This window comes from Apodemus sylvaticus, chromosome 10 (assembly GCF_947179515.1).
Source record: "Apodemus sylvaticus chromosome 10, mApoSyl1.1, whole genome shotgun sequence".
NCBI lineage: Eukaryota > Metazoa > Chordata > Mammalia > Rodentia > Muridae > Apodemus > Apodemus sylvaticus.
Window position 1 is genome coordinate 37,528,465 of NC_067481.1, and position 18,431 is coordinate 37,546,895.

General features: G+C 39.7%; 1 protein-coding gene across 5 annotated transcripts in view; it reads left to right on the forward strand.

The window, feature by feature from the left end:
- The window catches only part of Brip1 (BRCA1 interacting helicase 1), a 145,222-nt gene that overhangs the window by 111,028 nt on the left and 15,763 nt on the right, over nt 1-18,431 (forward strand). For all 5 annotated transcript variants that reach the window (XM_052195126.1, XM_052195130.1, XM_052195128.1 and 2 more), the window contains 2 exons: nt 6,700-6,812; nt 9,993-10,075. In XM_052195126.1, the coding sequence (XP_052051086.1) occupies nt 6,700-6,812; nt 9,993-10,075 (196 nt within the window). The remainder of the gene's footprint in view (nt 1-6,699; nt 6,813-9,992; nt 10,076-18,431) is intronic.

The following is an 18,431-nucleotide window of genomic DNA, read 5'->3' on the forward strand; positions in this document are numbered from 1 at the left end:
ACAGGCTTTGAACTTTTACACAGTGTCTCTTCAGTGTATTTACTTTGTCCTTATGGATGCACTTGCTGATTATTGCCTCTTTCTGTTACTATATTTTTTCAATTGTACCATTCCCATTTGAATTTGTAAAATTTCTACTTCCAGAGCTAAAGAAATGGCTCATTGGGTAAGAGTGCTTGCTCTGTAAGCTTGGGAACCTAAGTTTGAATCCCCAGGTCCATCTAAAAAGCTGGGCATGGACACGTATAGCTGTAATCTCAACATTGTGGGGGTAGGGACAGACACATCCCAAGAGCTATATGGCCAGCTAGTCTAGCCTAAACGGCAGGCTTCAATTCAGTAAAAAGACCCTGTCACAAGGCAATAACACATAGAGAACTAGAGGAAGGAAGACTCTTGAAGTCTTGCTATGATCTGTGCATGTGTGAATATAGGTGGGCAAACCTATATACTTACCTGTTTGCACCACACATACAACACACACACACACATACATTTTAAAATAAGATAAAAAATTTCACTTCTGCCAAGATTATCCAATTTAGTCATTAAAGTATGTGTCTTTTTTCTTAAGGTGTGTTTATTTGAGCCACTTGTATGCAGGTGCTGGACATAGATTAGAGGGCAGACAGGTCCTCTGAAATTGGTATTACAGGAGGTTATAAGACACCTGATATAGGTGCTGAAAACTGAACCCAGTTTCTCTGGAAGAACAGTAAGCGCTTTTTTAACTACTGTGCCACCATCCCCCTAAACTATGTTTTTGTGTTACTTAAATCCGTCTTCAGTGACTGCTTTAAAGTCCTTGTCTGTCATTGTCACGGCTTCCCTTATGATTCCCAGCTGTTGCGTTCTTGCTGACTGCCCATTTGTCCTCCTTTCCTAATGTGTGTCATGTTTTCTTAGTCACATTTAATTGAATACTACACATTATGGTACATTATAGAGAGTTGAAGGCCTATCTGTTCTGTGGAATATTGATTTTTGTTTTCATAGGCAGTTCAGCTAGCATCTGGTCATCTTGAGCTTGTGTAGGTGTGGTTTGATTTGTTAGTGAGATCTCAGGAAAACAATCTTTATATTGTTTCCTCAGGGTCTAGTCAGAGTTTGGTTTAATTCTTTGTTGGGGTTGATTTAAAATAGGTATTGCTTTGAATTGTCTTTATTGATAACATAGCACATGGCCCTTTTGTGTCAGGTGGTTAGACCAGTAATTATAGCTATCACCAGTCTGGCAGTTACAACATCCCTAAGCATTCTTTGACCATTTATTTGTCATTTTTATCCTTAGTCTGAGTTAGGTGCTGTCTGGTAAGTCATGGATGAGTCTCTCTAAAAACTCAGAAATCTGCCAACCTCTGCCTCCCAAGTGCTGGGATTAAAGGCGTTCGCCACCACTGCCTGGCTATTGCATAGCTTTTTTACAACGAACTTTGCAGTTGTTTTATCCTATTTAGTAAAATCTTCCTAACAATTTAATGTAAAGAAATGAATTTATTGCTGGTGATGTTGTGCAGTGAAGCGAAAACTATCAACTTGGATAATGGAAAGCCCTCAGACACTGCAGAAGCCTGACTTTAAAGCCTCTGATGATACACAAATTGGAGTCTGAATTCCTATCCTACAAAGAATTATTTAAATGTAAAATAACTCTTCTAACCAGAGTGTCTTCATTTGTAGGTGAGAGGTATTCAAATGGCAAAGTTATCAATTACCCTGTGTAGTTTACTATAAAGTATGTACAAGGTCACATAGTGAGCAAGGTAGACAAGACACTGTCAATTTGCATAGTAGAAATATCCTAATCAATTCTTTTTGTGTATGGGATTTTTTTAAATTTTTAATATAAAATACAGTCTCAAAGGAATAACACACTAGATATGCCCACCTGCTTAAAGAACTAGAAAAGTGGATGTTATGAAACACTATTTTTAGATATACTTCACATTAAATATAAAATGAGCACCACTGTACCAGGCCAGAGTAGGAAGAACAAGCTAGAGCTTAGTAATCTCGCTGACATGAGGAGAAGGGCTTCAAGGCAGAGTACCAGAGAGAATGGAACTGTGTAGGGAGAAGAGCCTCTTGTCTGTGACTGGACCACCTTGATCCATTACATAAATAATGGTTGGCACAAACGGCTAGAAACTACCTGACGTCAGGGAAAGCAGGTGGATGAATCCTTAGCCTTATTAAAAGCAGAGACTAGTTTGTGCTCTCACTAGCCATTGGGTGGAGGACAGCTCATGATATGTGAGACATTGGACATAGAAGGACTCCCCCCCCCCCTTTTTTTTTCCTGGAGATAAATTAGCCCCAGACCATAGGCTTCTCTGAAACTGTCTCATTGCTTGAAAACAAGCTCAAAAGAATGGACTGGTTCCAAGTAACCTATCTGAGCCTAAGAAAACCCAGCATTACTAAAATTCTAAGACAAAAGCAGATATTCATTGACGTAGTAGTCACAGTCTAGTGTCCAATCAAAAATTAACAGACTGCAAAGAGAAAAGTACAGCCTCAAGTGTAGAAAAAAAATGACACATTAAAGCCAGCAAATAAGAGCATTAAAGTATCTTATGTTTTGTGTTTCATATAGTCAAAGAAGATGGAGAAAGACAAGACCATGATGAAAAGAGAAATAAAATATTTTATAGTGTTTCTGTCAAATGTCCAGATACGAAAAATATATTCTGATTAAAAAATGTATTGGGTATGTTAGGTGCTGGCTAAGGAAGATCAGTAAACTTGAACACAGAAGTAAAAATTACTGAGAATGAGGTATAGAGTGAAAAAGCTAGGATAGCTGGCAGGATCACTAGTGTTGTAGAGTAATATAAAGTGGCTAAATAACTATAATTAGAGTCTAAGAAGAGGAGAAACTATGGAAGTAGAAAAAAATTATAGTAATGGTTAAAAGATTTTCAGATGTTATAGAAACCATAAATCCACATATCCTCCAGCCTATACTCATACAGAAGACACAAGTGTACCACGGTCAATACAAAGCTAGAAAATAGCAGGACATCGTACAGAGGACAAGAATAGCAGCAGACTTCTATCTAAACCTGCACCAGTCGGAGAGTAACTTAGTGCTATCTCCACATACTGAAAGAAAAAATGTTAGCATGGAATTCTTTGCTCAAAAATGAAGATGTAGTTTATAATCCCAGCACTCAGGGGACTGAGGCAAAAAGCATGAATGAGGCCAGCCTGAGCTACAGATTAAAGGACCCTTTGACATAATTCATTCTCTCTCTCTCTCTCTCTCTCTCTCTCTCTCTCTCTCTCTCTCTCTCTCTCTCTCTCTTTCTGTCTCTCTCTGACACACACACACACACACAAGGCTGGATAAAATGAATTGCCAAATAACCTGTATTAAGTAATGTTTCTCTCCCTTTAATCTTATTTATTGGCATAGAGGTAGGGTCTCACGATGTAGGCCTGGCTGGCTAGGAACTCGTAGATACCAGTCTGCCCCTCCAGCACTGGAATTAAAGGCATGTACCACCACTTATGGGCAGAATCCTTTTTAAAGTAATCTAGTTTCACACACAGAGTAATATAATAGATCTCCCCCATGGCATCTTCACACATGACTCATTATGTTTTGTTGTCATTTGGAAACTTAAATCTGTAGAAACTTTAAATCTGTGAGTAATCATTTAAAGATATCCACACACACACAAAACGACATTTATTACTGCAAAGGATGAAAAATGAGTAAAGCACATACAATAAAGTAATATTCCAATACATTCCAATTCATTTCTGAATTTAAAGTATGTGCCATAGTAATGTAATGTGTTAATATTAGGGGAAATTTAGTACAAATCATATGAAACTTCAGTACTTTTTTTTTTTACTTTTAAGTAAATCTAAACATTTTAAAGTTTAAAATAATTAGTATTGTTTAAAAGCATCAGAAGAATGTGTTACAGTTTTATAGTATTTGTAAAAGTAAAATGGCATAAAACACATAAAAAGTTAATGAAATTCTAGGCTGGATAGTGGTGGCACATGCCTTTAATCCCAGCACTTGGAAGGCAGAGGCAGGCAGATTTCTGAGTTCCAGGCCAGCCTGGTCTACAGAGTGAGTGCCAGGACAGCCAGGGCTACACAGAGAAACCCTGTCTTGATAAAACCATAAAAAGAAGAAAAAAATGAAATTCTACTCTGTACTCATGCCATTTGTAAAGCAGTATAATACTATTTTGAGGCAGATTGTGTTAAGATGTGTTATAAATTCTAGAGCAGTGGTTCTCAACTTATGAATCACAACCCCTCCTGGGGTTGTATATTAGATATCCTGCATATCAGATGTTTACGTTGCAGTTAGAATCAGTAGCAACACTACATTTATGATAAGACAATGACATAATTTTATGTCTGGGGGGTTCACCTCAACATGGGAAGCTGTATTAAAGGGTCACAGCATTTAGAAAGTTGAAAACCATTGTTCTAGAGCAATCTCTAAAAACAAAAATGGAAACACTAAATGCTCAGCAGTTAAGAGCACTGGCTGTTCCTTCAGAGGACCCAGCACTGACAGGGTGGCTTACAGCACCTGTTACTTCAGTTCCAGGGAATCAAACGCCTTCTTATGGCCTCCAAGGGCACCGTAAATACTCATACACATAAAATTAAAAAGGAAAGAGAAGACATTGGAGATAAAAACACTAGAAAAAACGTTTGATACAAAACAATGGAATCATAGATGGGACAATAGGGAAAATAGCAATATGGTAATTTTAAGTCTGATTATAACAATAACTGCATTAAATGTAAGTGGCATAACCATTCCATTTTAAAAGCAAGACTCATGGCAGGGCCCAGATGTTCCAGGAAAAACACTGAGCCGACACCACAGGCTATGTCCTCACCATGCCAAGCTGGGTGAACTGGAAAGCAGGAAGTAAGTAGCAGAGTGATAGAGGAGAAAAAGTGAGCAAATGGGGGTGGAGAGATGAAAATCAAAGAAAAACCAAGAAGTGTGTGCTCTGAGGACAGGCAACACTAGCAATACAGAGGCAGTGCTGGATTTGCTTCTTGGGAAATGATGAATTACACTGTCCATCAATAAAGCCAGTGGACCTCTGCCTTCTTCCTTTGAAAAAACTCCCAGAACTACATCCTAGCCCAGGAAGTATAGTGCCTGCAGAGTGCAGATCCACAACTTAATACTCTACTCAGTTCTAGAGCTGACATGTGAGCCTCCCTGAGGGTGTGAGAGGAGAACTGGCCCCAGCCCTCATCCTGGAAGGGGCATGAGTGAGCCAGTCCTGCCCTTGCTGGTTACCACAGACAAGAGTGTTGGCCTCACCCCTCGTCTGGGCAGTGCAGAAGCGCTGGGTCACACAGCCTGGGTGCAAGAGAGCTGGTGGACAGACCAGCTCAGCTACCACCTAGGCCCAGATTCAGGACTTTGAGTTAGCCTGTCCCTACATCTCCATCTATGAACTGCACATGGGGGGCCAGTCTTACAGGACTAAAGCTGCAAGATCTTTGTGACACAGGGCAGAAACAGAATATTCAGAGGAGTCCCAGTAAAGATCTAGTATGGAAAGTGTAGCAGAAGCCAGAGGCCTTGGGCCAGACCAATGGCTCATTGCAGTGAACATTTACAAGTGAAGCTGTTTGGACAGAAGGGTATATTGTGTGACACCGCAGCTTCCACAGCGAAATGGGCTTTTTTTGTTTTGTTCTTCTACAGGGAGAGGTTACAGAGGCGAAAGGCAGACATGGGAGCGATGGGGAGATGAGTAGGATTGGAGTGCATGATGCAAAATTCACAAAGAATCAATTAAAAAGTTTTTTTTTAAAAAAGCAAGAATCATGAGACTAAAATGAAACATAAGTAACATAGGTGTGTATGTTAGTCACTGTTCTTTCACTGTGAAGAGACCATGGCCAGTGCAACTCTTTTAAAAAGGAAACATTTACCTGGGGACCTGCTTACTGTTTTAAAGACTTAGTCCATTATCATCATGTCAGGGAACATGACAGCAGGAGAAGTAGCTGAAAGTTACATCCTGTTCCACAGGCAGAGAGAGTGGGTCTGCTGTGGGCTTTGAAACCTTAAAGCCACACTCCTGTGATACATTTCTCCAACAAGGCCATGCCTACTCTAACAAGGTCATACCTCCCAATCTTTCTAAATGTTCCAAACAGTTCCATTCTCTGGTAAGGAAGCATTCAAATATATGAGCCTCATTCAAACCACCACTGTATATATGGATATATAAGTAAATGAAATGTGTTTCATTTATGTATTTTAATATGGACAAATTTCCAAAGTAATATGTATTCTGTATAGACACAAACAAATATATACTGCCTAATAGCATTTATTTGAAATTTCAGAAAAGGCAAAAACAAGCAAGTCTGTGGCCGCCACAGCCAATAGAAGGCAGTCAGCTGAAAAGATAGCAGAGTTGGCATGATCTGTATTGTGTGGATGGTGGCAGATGTTACAGTTGCTAGGTTATACACCGAGCATGTGTGGGTCTTACTGTTTGGAAGTGCTCTCATCCACACAAGAGAACTGTGGAAACATAAGAATGAATAAGACTTGAATAAACTGAAAAGCTCACATGTGCAAAACAAAATACTCCAAATAAAATATAAAATGTTAAATATTCATACGATGTTTAAAATAAGCTTTACTCATTCACTACACTTTTTGATGTTTAAATTATTTAGGTTGAACTAAAACGACAATACAATGACTACCACTCAAAATCTCGAGGTCTTCTGCCTGGCCGTCAGTGGTATGAAATTCAGGCATACAGAGCCTTGAATCAGGCTCTAGGCAGGTGAGTAAGTTAAAGTGGATTACAGTAGTACTGTCTGTGACTTTGTCTGTGCCCAAGAAAAGGAAGTAACATTTGCTACTTTTAAAAATCAATGTGGTAAAATTTTATTTATAAGTCAGAAGTGGAAACTGAAAACTGTTGCAGGCACTTTGTCAACTGAGACATCATTATTGTATTATTCCCAGCCTGTGGAATAACTTTTTAAATTAATGTATCAAAAATAAGTTTTATTGTGGGACATAAACTTCCAGTTTATAAAAGTAAAGTAGATTTGTGCAAATCAGTTTAAAGATTAGTACTCTCTGTATGTGACATTATAATTATCCACACAAACTTTTGGTTTCCAGTGAAGCTATAAGATGTTCAAGTAATTCAAATAAAAGAAGCAGAGTCCTGACAGGAGGGCATATTCAGAGTTCAGCAGGAGATCTGTAACAACCCTTCTCTGAACCAAACAGATCCGGAAAATATTTTTCTCAGGTGTTGTGTGCACTCACATTGCACAAAAATGAAGTCTGTTTGCATTCATTTACATGAAGCCAGTGACAGCGGACATCGAGTAAAATCCTGCAACACATCTCTCACGCTGCATTCTCACAATGCCAGGACTTTGTGAGCGCTCTTCAAACCAATTACGCTGTGAAGCTGCTGCACGGCTGCCTGTCCTAGCTGGACCTTCCATTTCCTTGGCACCCAGTCACGCTGCGCATTCCATTTCCTTGGCACCTAGTCACGCTGCGTGTTTTTCTTGAAGGATCTCATTTTCTCTTCCCGATGACTGCCTGCTTTCATTTGAAATTACAATATTCAGCTAATAGTTTTTAGGAAAGCTTGAATATATATTTTTAAATTCTTGACTTTCACTTGTTATACTTATTTTTATAAAAATAGGTATTCTGCTTCCATTGATTTTTCTTTTACTTTAATATAAATAACACCTGAGCTTCAAGAAAACTTGTGAAGTCCAAGTTTCATTTGCATTCTTTATGATTTATAAGCTCTTTGTGCATATTATCATATTTGGTTTTTCAGTTGATAACACTAATAACAATGCAAGTTGAAACTTTATAATTTAATTTCCTTGGTTTATTTTCAAACTTTAATCTGAAAATAAATTATGTTGCTAAGCTCACATAGTTATTAAGTGGCCCTTCACATAGTAGCCCCATCTGCACTTTTTCAACTACAGACTTGCTTTTTCATCCATACCCCCACCTCTGTCCTCTAACATTTTCACCATTACACATAAATATATTATTATTAAACCTATCCTATTCTGGCATGACTTTCTGCCCTGATACATAAACTTGCACGCTGTTCATGTGGCAGAATAACAGTTGAAATCATGTGCTGTCTGGGTGCCTTCTGTTTCTTTCCCTGGAGTTATCTATACCCTAGCAAACACATGAGTCTGAGTCCATTTTCCTATTGTAGCACCTATCTCCTCATCAGGCTGTTTATGTATTTGTCTTCCTTCCCAACATGTGTTCACACTTGCACTCCTAGCAACTTCCTGTGTCTCAGTTTGGCATGGATGCTTCAGATTTGCTTTACAAATGGTGAGAATGTGGGGTTTACTGCAAAGTACCACAAAAGGCATGCATTTGAAATAACATACAGTACTGTGCCTTTGGTATCTTATTAATTGTATTGTCTTTTATTGATTTTTCAGGGATATTACTAGCAGGTGGCAATTTTTCACAAAGAGCATATACTTTTAATAAATAAAAGCTTTTTAGTGAAAAATAATAATCAAATGAATGTGTGATAATCGATGTAATAGTGCACTTTTATGAGACACATATAGAAAAACTGAAGTAAAAACTGGAGAGATGGCTTAGAGGTTAAGAATGCTGGCTGCTCTTCCAGAGATCCTGAGTTCAATTCCCAGCAACCACATGGTGGCTCATAACCACTATGATGATATCTGGCGCCCTCTTCTGGCATGCAGGCATATATGCAGGCAAAATGCTGTATACATAATCAGAAAGAAAAAGGAAGGGAGGGAGGGGAAAAAAGAAGAAAAGAAAAGAAGAGAAGAGAAAGAAAAAGAAAACAAGAATCCCTCCCACACATAAAAAGAAAAAGTGAAGTAAACAGGAAACAATTGTGTTAATGCCATGTGTGTACATAGGGGAAGAGTGTGGGGTGTGTGCCCATGTGGACACAAAGGTTGACATTGGGTATCTTCCTCAGTCACTCTCCACTGTATCTTTTGGACAGGAGTCTCTCATTGAATTTGGAGCATAACTTAGTTATTTAGAACTACTAGCCAGAGAACTCCAGGATATTCTTGGCTCTACCCACCCCAGCCCTGGGGTCACAGGAGTGTGCTGCCATCCTGGCTCTGCCCACCCCAGCCCTGGAGTCACAGGAGTGTTCCCATGCTTGCCCCATAAGCATTTTACCAACAGTTATCTCCCCAACCCCTCTTGTTACCTTTTTAAAGGCTATAATGGACATTATAATTATCTGGAGTAATAAAGTCTGTGAAATATAATAATAGCCTTCTGAAAAATACCAGATGTTTTAACGACCAAGTCATAAGTAAGTGTTTTCTCGCTAGTCTGCCTTAAAAGTATAATATCATTTCTCAAATGGTCATGATTCATTTGAGCAAGGCAGTATGAAAACAATGGAAAAAATGAAATCTTCTTTCTCTTAAATGTTTTGTTAACTTAAATACCTCTACCAAAAGCCACTTTAGACATAAAGTGAACCCAAAATAGATTTCCCTGGCTTCCTGTTGGATTTTCACCACCCTTCTATAGTGGTGACAGTACAGAACTTCTTCCTGCCCGGCCTGATATTATATGATCTGTTGTCCTGGAACCTGTAGCTTACTTTAAAATTATGTAAAATGAAATAATGTCATATGAAATTAAAATTTTCTAACTGTAAAAGTTAAACATTTATTATCTTCATTCTCTCAATCTCACCTCACTGACAGGGTAAAAACATCAAATGACAAAGAGTGAGAAGCGAACCGCAGTCAGAAATGTCATTACACTTTAAATACTGAAAATCAGCCTGAATGACTTGATGACTTTAACAGACTGAATTGATTAGTGACATATAGCTGATACACCATTTTCCTAATTTATAGTCTTAACTTTCCCTCCAGAAATCTGGCTTTATTTTCAGTATTTTATACACATTCTATTTTCCCCTTTTTTATAGATGTATTCGGCACAAAAATGATTGGGGAGCTCTTATTCTAGTGGACGATCGCTTCAATAACAACCCAAACCGCTATATATCGGGTAAGAATTTCAGTTTAAAGTAAAAATGACTAATAGGCTGTGTTTTTCCTTAGTGGTTCAAAAAGAAAAAGCTATATGACATCTGCTTATTTGTGTAATACATATCGTCTGTAATATAATACTAACTGTAAATAATATTGAACATTAAATCTGTAGAACCTGAAATCTTATACCTGAAACTTGACACTGATTGACCATTTCACCCACCCCTCTACAGTAGCAACCTCCATTTCTCCTTTGAGTTCAGCAACGTCAATGGCTCATGTAAAGTTGAGTCCTGCAGTATTGTGCTTCTGTGACTGTCATGGCTCGCTTAGTATACCTTCCTCGAGGATACTATTCCTCCATCTTGAAGTATCCAGCAGGACTTCTTCATCGACTCTGGCTACATAGTACATTGTGTGCAGGCCGAATTCTCTGTCCATCTCTAAGTGGGCATGTAGGTTGCTTCTGCCTCTGACATACAGGGGATTGCAGCAAACATAGGCAAGTGGACACTTCCTCGTATTTACTGAGGTCACTAGACCCCGTGTAAGCTCTAGGCCACAGGTATCTATGAAGAGCAGTGACTCGAAGAGCTCCTCCTTTTCTCCTCTGAGTTTTACAGTGTCAGGCTTAGGCTTAACTCGGAATACATTTTACGTACATTTTTGTGAGTTGTTAATAATAAAGATCTAGTGGCGGTGCACGCCTTTAATCCAGCACTAGAGAGGCAGAGGTAGGTGGATCTCTGTGAGTTCAAGAACAGCCTGGTCTACAAAGGTAGTTCCAGAACAGCCAGGGCTACACAGAAGCCCTGTCTTGAAAAACTAAAAAAGAAAAAGAAAAGAAAAGCATAAAGATCCTGTTTCATTTGTATGCATATGTATGTTCTGCTTTCTCAGTATCTTTTCCCCTCTTTCTTTTTGGTTTGTGTTGAGGCACACACACGCACCCCCCCCCACACACACACACACACATACACCCCACACACACATCCTCCCAACCCCCATAGCTGTAGCCATTTTGTTCCATTCCCACCAGCTATTTTATATAGTTTCTGTAATATGCCTGCCAGTCAGTCACTGATGCAGAAAAATAACTTGATTCAGAGGAGGGTCATGCTGACCACATAACCTGTTATGTTCTGTGTGTTATGAGGTTTGTTAATCTGAAATTCTACAACTATCAGCTTCACATAGGACCCATCAATTTAAAGGTCAATACGTTCACTCTTATGTTGAAAATAGCTTGAATCAGGGCCGACCACCAGGCACCTGCCTATGTGCTCATTGTGATTTTTCAGTTTAGCCTTTATAAGCTTACCCTAGAGGCTCAGTCTTTAGGTAGGTGTTCAATAAACCATCCCTGTCTGACTGAGACCAGTGTTCATCTGGTTTGTGGGATGACTCCTGAACCCCAACTCCCTTGTTAGGGAGCCAAAGCTTGCCTGAAACTTTGTATATAGCCCAGCCTGACCTAAACTTGAGTTTCTCTTGCTTGAACCTCCTCAGTGCTGTGATTATAGGTGTGGTATACCATTGGACCTCTCCTGGAAATCTTTATTTTATTTTGGACTTTTTGTTTGTTTGCTTGTTTGTTTGTTTGTTTGTTTGTTTGCTTGCTTGCTTGTGATAGGATCTTACTATGTAACTCAGGCTGGCCTAGAATTTACTAAATATAATTTAGACTGTCCTGAAATTCTTGTCTTTCTACCTCTGTTCTTGGTGTACAGGGCTTATAAGCATGTTTGTTCCTGGCATAAGGAAAAGCTACAGGGTTTTTTTTGTATGTTAATTATGTATCCTGCTGTTGTGTGACACTGTTCCTAGGAAGACATGAACAGAAATCTACTTACCCCAGATAGGGAACCAACAACAGACCAAAGTAAGGATACTACCAAGCCCATCCTAGTGAGCCACTGGGTTCACTTAGGTTATTTACAGGAGTGGGAATGACCCAAAGACAGCTACCTCACCAAAAACCCACCCCCGCATGGACAATAGTTCACAAAACCTGGGAACCAGGAACTCACTGCTCAGCCTGCAGGCAGCTCAACAGACTACAGAAATGCCTTTTCCAGGTGGCTCAGTTGGTCTGAACCTCTTCCAAGCTGATTGGCTAGTCTCTGCTTCTTTGTGAAGCTCAGCCAGTCTCTGCCCCTTCCAGGCAGCTTGGCTGGTCTGAGAGTATTTTTCAATAGTTCTTACTGCTTATATACACGTGGAGGAGGGGGAAGCTGGTATATCCAGTCAGTTTCAGGAACTTCCAGAAGCCTTTGAGCTCTTTGCTTCTAGAGTAGATAGAAATGTTTCACTTCCCTTTCAAACAACCTTTCTCAACCTGTGGGGCACTTTGGGGGGGGGTCCAAAGACCCTTTTACTGGGGTTAACTATCAGATAACCCTGCACATCAGATATTTACAATTGATAACAATAGCAATGAGAATATTTGTATGGTTGGGGTCACCACAACATGAGGAACTGTATTAAAGGTCCATAGCATTTGGAAGGTTGAGAACCATTGCGGTAGAACATTCTGAATGTTAATGAGCTTCCCTGTAAGATGGAAGGTCTTTTCTCTGAGGAAAATGCTACCCAACACTTGGCATTCTACTAAGCACTTATATGTGTGTATGCGTGTACAGTATAGTATGGAAGGTGGTGATGTGCTCCTGTGTGCATGTGGGCACTCGCGTGGCATGCACGTGTAGAGGTTGGAGCATACCCTAGGATATCTGCCCTCACCTCTGCCTTGTTTGAAGCAAGGGCTTCAGGGGATTCCCTTCTCTCCGCCTCCCATTATCCCTGTAGGAGTACTGGGATTGCTCCTCTGCCTTTCACATGGGTTCTGAGAATTAGAACTTAGGTCCTCACTGTTGCATGGAAAGTGTGTTTACCCACTTTTAAAATTATGTATGTATGTATTTATATATATTTATACTGATTATTTTTTATACTTTTATCTTTTAGATTCTGTGCCAAAATTAAGTGATTTGTGATGCTTGGGTGTAGCTCAGTAGTCAACTGCATGCCTGGCAGTTGTGGCAATTTGTGCCTGGCACAAATGGATCCTGGGTTCAATCCTCAGTGCTGGAAAAGGGGAGGAGGTGTCATGACTACCCATCTCTACATTTACCTTCATTGGCAAGCTGCACTGTCATGCACGACTGTGTTCCCTTTGCCATTTATAAAGAAGATGTAGTCATGGACTCCCTCAGCCTTTGTTAATCTTGGAAAGTCTTTGTCTCACGTGCAGTCTGATGGACAGTTTTGTCAGACTCAGCATTCCTAGTGGTTAGGGCTTTTCTTTCCAACACTTTGAATGTATCTTCTCCTTCCCTCATAGCCTGTGAGCTTTCTCCTGGAAGTCCAGACAGTCTTTGGAACTTTACTTGCTTTTCGCATGATGCTTTTAATTTTTTTTCTTTGTCCTTAGACAATTTGATTATAATCTCTATTTTATTTTATTATTTTATTTTATTTTATTATTTTTTATTTTTTTTATTTTTTATTTTGCTCCTTTTAAAAGAGAGCCTTACTCTGTGTACCAGGCTAGCCCAGAACTCGGTGTAGCTCCACGTGGCCCTGGACTTGTGACGGCTTGTCTACGGTGACTTTCCAAGCACTGCCAGTACAAGCACGAAGCCATTTTGCATCACTTTGCATCAAAACTAAACTTTTTGTTTTGTTTTTGTTGTTTTGAGACAGCCTCTTACTCTACAGCCCTAGCTAGCCTAGAACTCACTATGTAGACCAGGCTGGCCTCAAACTCAGAGATCTATTTACCTCTACATCCAGAATGCTCTTATTCAAGGCATGTATATATGTTTTGTTTTGTTTTGTTTTGAGGGCGTCATGCAGCTTAGACTGGCTTTAACTTGTAGTCAAGGTTAGACTCAAATTCCTGATCCTTTCACCTTTCTATAAATGAACTTGTCATTGTTGTACCTTTCCCAACATGCGTACTCTACTCCGTTCTGCTTAGTGGCTGTCCCCTAACTCCCTTGGGCTTGCTTCACTTTTTCTTCCTTTCATGTTTGCCCCTCTTACTGTGTAATTTCAGATGATCTTGGAGTTTGCTAAGGTTTATCCTCTGCCTCATCAAATCTGAGGGTGAGCCCTCTAGTGAGTGAACATTTCTGCTCCAGAATTTGGTTCTTCTTTTGTTCTGTTTTTTTTATTCTTTGTGTGATGATTAATTCCCGAATGCTCTCTCTTACTCCCTATCCCCTCTCTCCTGCTCTCATCCTTTTCAGTTGGCTTGTCCCTGTGGTGGAGCTATGTCCCATGTGTCTTTGTAATGTCGTATTGGTCTCTGCACATTTGATAAAAAAAATCAGTCACCTCTCAGTTCTTACTGCACCAGCTCCACACAGAAAGGCCTTCACTCATCTGCCCTGCTAGGCGTCCGGTGGGCCTTGGATCTTTTGTTTGGCTCTACTTTCTCTGGACTTGCCTGTGTGGATACCTGATTAGATGACTAGTTTCTTTACCCTTTTCATCTCCCTGGATCTCAGAACCTCATGTACATGCTTGTCTGCCTCTTGTGAGGCCTCCTAAAGGAGCAGCGTGCTCCCCAGCCAACTCCTTTGTTCTTAGTGGCCTCTGTGTTATAGAATGTCTGTGCTCCCTAATGACTAAGACAGTCTAGTCCTAGGCAGTTCTTTGAAAAGCCAGCATCCCTGATACACTAGCCTCTTCCATGAGGTGCTCCTGGGCTGTAGCCGCCTGTCTCCTGTACTGACGTTCTGGGGCAACTGCGTGCTGCCAGCTCTTTTGTTCTTAGTTGTCTCCAGGCATGAGTCTGCCTGTTCGTGTCAGCATTTCGAGGCAGACAGAACAGAAGCAAATGCTTCAGAACTTTGGGGCTAGACCAGTCTTCTTCCCAGGGACGTCACTCCTAGTCTCATAGCCGTGCTCCAGGATAGGGACTTTGGTGAGAAGGTTCCACACATTTTCCTGCTTGTGTTGCTGCAGCTGGTTTTGCACTAGCCTGGGTTCCAGAACTTTTTAACTTGTTTCTGGATTTCTCATAAAGGGATTTAGTCTATGAATTATTGAATCCATGTTTCTATAGGAGGAACGTGGGATCTGGGGTTTCCTGTTCTGCCATCATAAATCTTTTGTATTTTATGGCTTCTATTTTTATTACTTGGGTGTGTGAGTATGTGCGTGTACATGGGGATACCAATGCATGTGTGTGCATATGCATGGATGTCAGCCTCAGCTGTGGTTACTCAGAAGCCATTGGCTTGACTTTGAAATAAGGTTTCACTGGCCCAGGGCTTGCTCATTAGGCTAGACTACCCAGCCCACGGGTCCCAGGGATCTGCCTGTTTGCACTCCTCGGCACTGGAATTACAAGTGTGTGCCATCACTCCGGCTCTGTTATGTGAGTTCTGAGGACCACATTCAGGTCTCTACATTGTCAAGAAGCACTGTACTGACCGCGCCATCTCTCCAGACCTCTATAGCTTCACTTTTAAAGATTAATAGTTGGAATGAGCATTTGAATCATGAGATCAAACATGAATAATTCCTACTAACTGGAAAATTAATCTTTGAATTTATAGTCATCAGCTATTAAACCAATTATTATTTTTCAGTTTTATAGAATGTGGTATGTAATTTAATACAGCAGTATTTTGTTTACCATTGTCAAAGGAAAGATTCTTCCTCAAAAATGAATTGTTCAAAAACTACTAACTTTTTTTTCACTTATGTAAGTACATCTCTTTTGGTTTCTTGATTGATTTATTTCCAAGTTTTCTATTATATTTATTTGCTTGTTTCTTTAAATATGTTTACTTAAAGGGCTAGGGAGATGACTCAGTTGGTAAGTGCTTTTAATGCATACTTTAGCACCAGAGCTTAAGTCTCTAGCACCCACATAAAAGCCTGATGCAGGAGAACACTTCTGTAACTCCTGTGCTGCAGGGAAGGAGGCAGGCAGATTGATGGCCAGGTGATATAACCAAACTAGTGAGATTCTGATTCAGGGAGAGACCCTGTCTCAAAAAATAAAATGGAGAGCAATCTCCAGTGCCCACACATACAGGCTTACATGCAGTTGTGCACACACTTATACCATACACATACACAAAAAATGAAGTTCATGTTAATCAGAGCAAGTATTTCCTAAAAGGAGATACAGAACATATGGGCAGATAAGTGGGTGGCTACTTAACTGATATTACATGCCCATGGTTTTCATCCAACAGTGACAGTCCATTCAGTCAGTACCAGAAACACGCTTGCTGTCAAGGAGCTGTGCTGCTTTTAGGGTTTTTCCCTAATGTTTGTGTCTTAAACAGAGCAGCACCTCATACTAAGTGTAAGAACAGAAACATAAAGTACTAGAGTTTAGTCAGTAGGTGGAGCTCAGACCCTGCAAGTGTTCAGAGACCCACAAAGACATCTTATGCTGAAAAGACTTTCTTTGATTATAAAAAGGTCAAAGTAAAGAAACTATAGTACTAAAATTTTCCAGTTTCAGAGACTTTCACATTTTCATTTTATATCATTTTTTTCAAAATAAAGTCATGAGTGCTTTTTAAAAAATACTCACATTTTTATTTCATAGCTCAGATTTGTTAATGTTTTAGAATCAAATCTTTCCCAATTTCTACATTATTTTAATTCCTTTTTTAGACATTCATAAATTATAAAGTGTTTTCATACTTTGGTAATATTAACACAATGAATTAATTTTTGTTTAAATTCAGTTTTCATAACTCAGAAAACTTCTGTTTTAAGAACACAAAAGAAATATACATGAGGACTCAAGAGATAGCTCAGTGGTTAAGAGCACTAGTTGCTCTTTCAGAGATCATAAGTTCAATTCCCAGCAACCACATGGTGGCTCAGAACCATTGAGAATGGGATCTGATGCCCTGTTCTGTCATTCATACATACAGGAAAACAGAGCACTCACATACATAAATAAATAATATTTTTTAAAAAAAGAAATATACTTGAGATTACAATATAATAATTTAGGTTACATGGGACCTTGTTTTATCTTCCTAAAGTTTATGATGCCATGGTGACTTTTTAAGCAGTTTGTCGCAGGGCCAGGGAGATGGCTCAGTGGGTAAAATGCTTACTGTTCAAGCCTGCAGGCCTGAGTGCAGATTCTCAGCACACAAGGAAAGTCAGCTTCAGCTGCATACATTTGTGAAACAGTGCAGGGAAGGGAACAAGCAGACCCTGGGGACTTGCTTAGCCAACCAGTGTAGCCAAAACTGTGATCTAGTACAGTGAGGAGAGACCTTGTCTCAAAAAATAATAATAATAATACAGGAAGACACCCAACATGGGCCTTGGACCTTCATGAACACACTTGCTACATTCCCATGTGTATATCACATGTGAATGGACAGACAGACAATTGGAAGCCTAATTGTTATAAAAGACAGTGCCATTTTTGCAGCATTATCTAAGAAACATTTATTTTATGATAATCCAGGCATTTTTTAAAATCCAAATTTTTTATTTTGATGTAAAACTACCCATACTTTATTATGGTTCACTTTATACAGTTTCATATGCCATTATAACATGTCCCTGATCAAGTCATATCTCTTTCATTCAGTACTGTGTAAATAAATAGCAATGTACAGTGTTGCATATTTACTTCCACAGTAGTTTAAGGAGTGAATAGAAGAAAAGACAAAACAAAACAAAACAACCCTTGAGACTGGCCTCTAGAATTCATTTCTGGGAAAGGAACAAAATTTTGATAGGTGACATGCAAAGTTGTGTTATTTACAGCTCCTTACCCTGAATGGTATTGATAGGCAGATTTTGAGGGGTTCGAGTTTTTACTCTACTCATTATTACTGTATAGGAGCATGTGTGGTATAGTGTTAGTGAGAGTGTCATGCTACACCTGTAGATGCCAGGGCACAACTTGGTAGAGTTGGTTCTCTTCTACCTTTACATGGGTTCCAGGAGCTGAACTTGGGTCACCAGGCTTACACAGCTTATACCCACAAGTCAAATTGCTGGCCCAGTTCTGAAAAAACTAAATGTGTCATGTTCCCCAGCTATTCTCACTGAGCAGTGCAGATTCCCAACCTACAGTGATTCAACTTTGCAGCTGAAGTTTGTTGCTGTGAAAGCAACACACATTCAGAAGCAGTGCACTTCGAGCCACTTGCCCTTTTCCTGGCTGGTGATCAGTGTGTCCTGAGATGCCAGCACCAGCAGTGAGCTGCAGGTCCCCATGTGTCCCTTGATCACAGCAACAAACAACTGGTGCTCTGCAGTGCACTGTATGTATGGTTAAACTCTGCCTGTGTGGCTTATGAAGACTGCCTACATTTCCAACTTTCAGTATTCTGAAACCGATTTATTTTTCAGGCCATAATCCC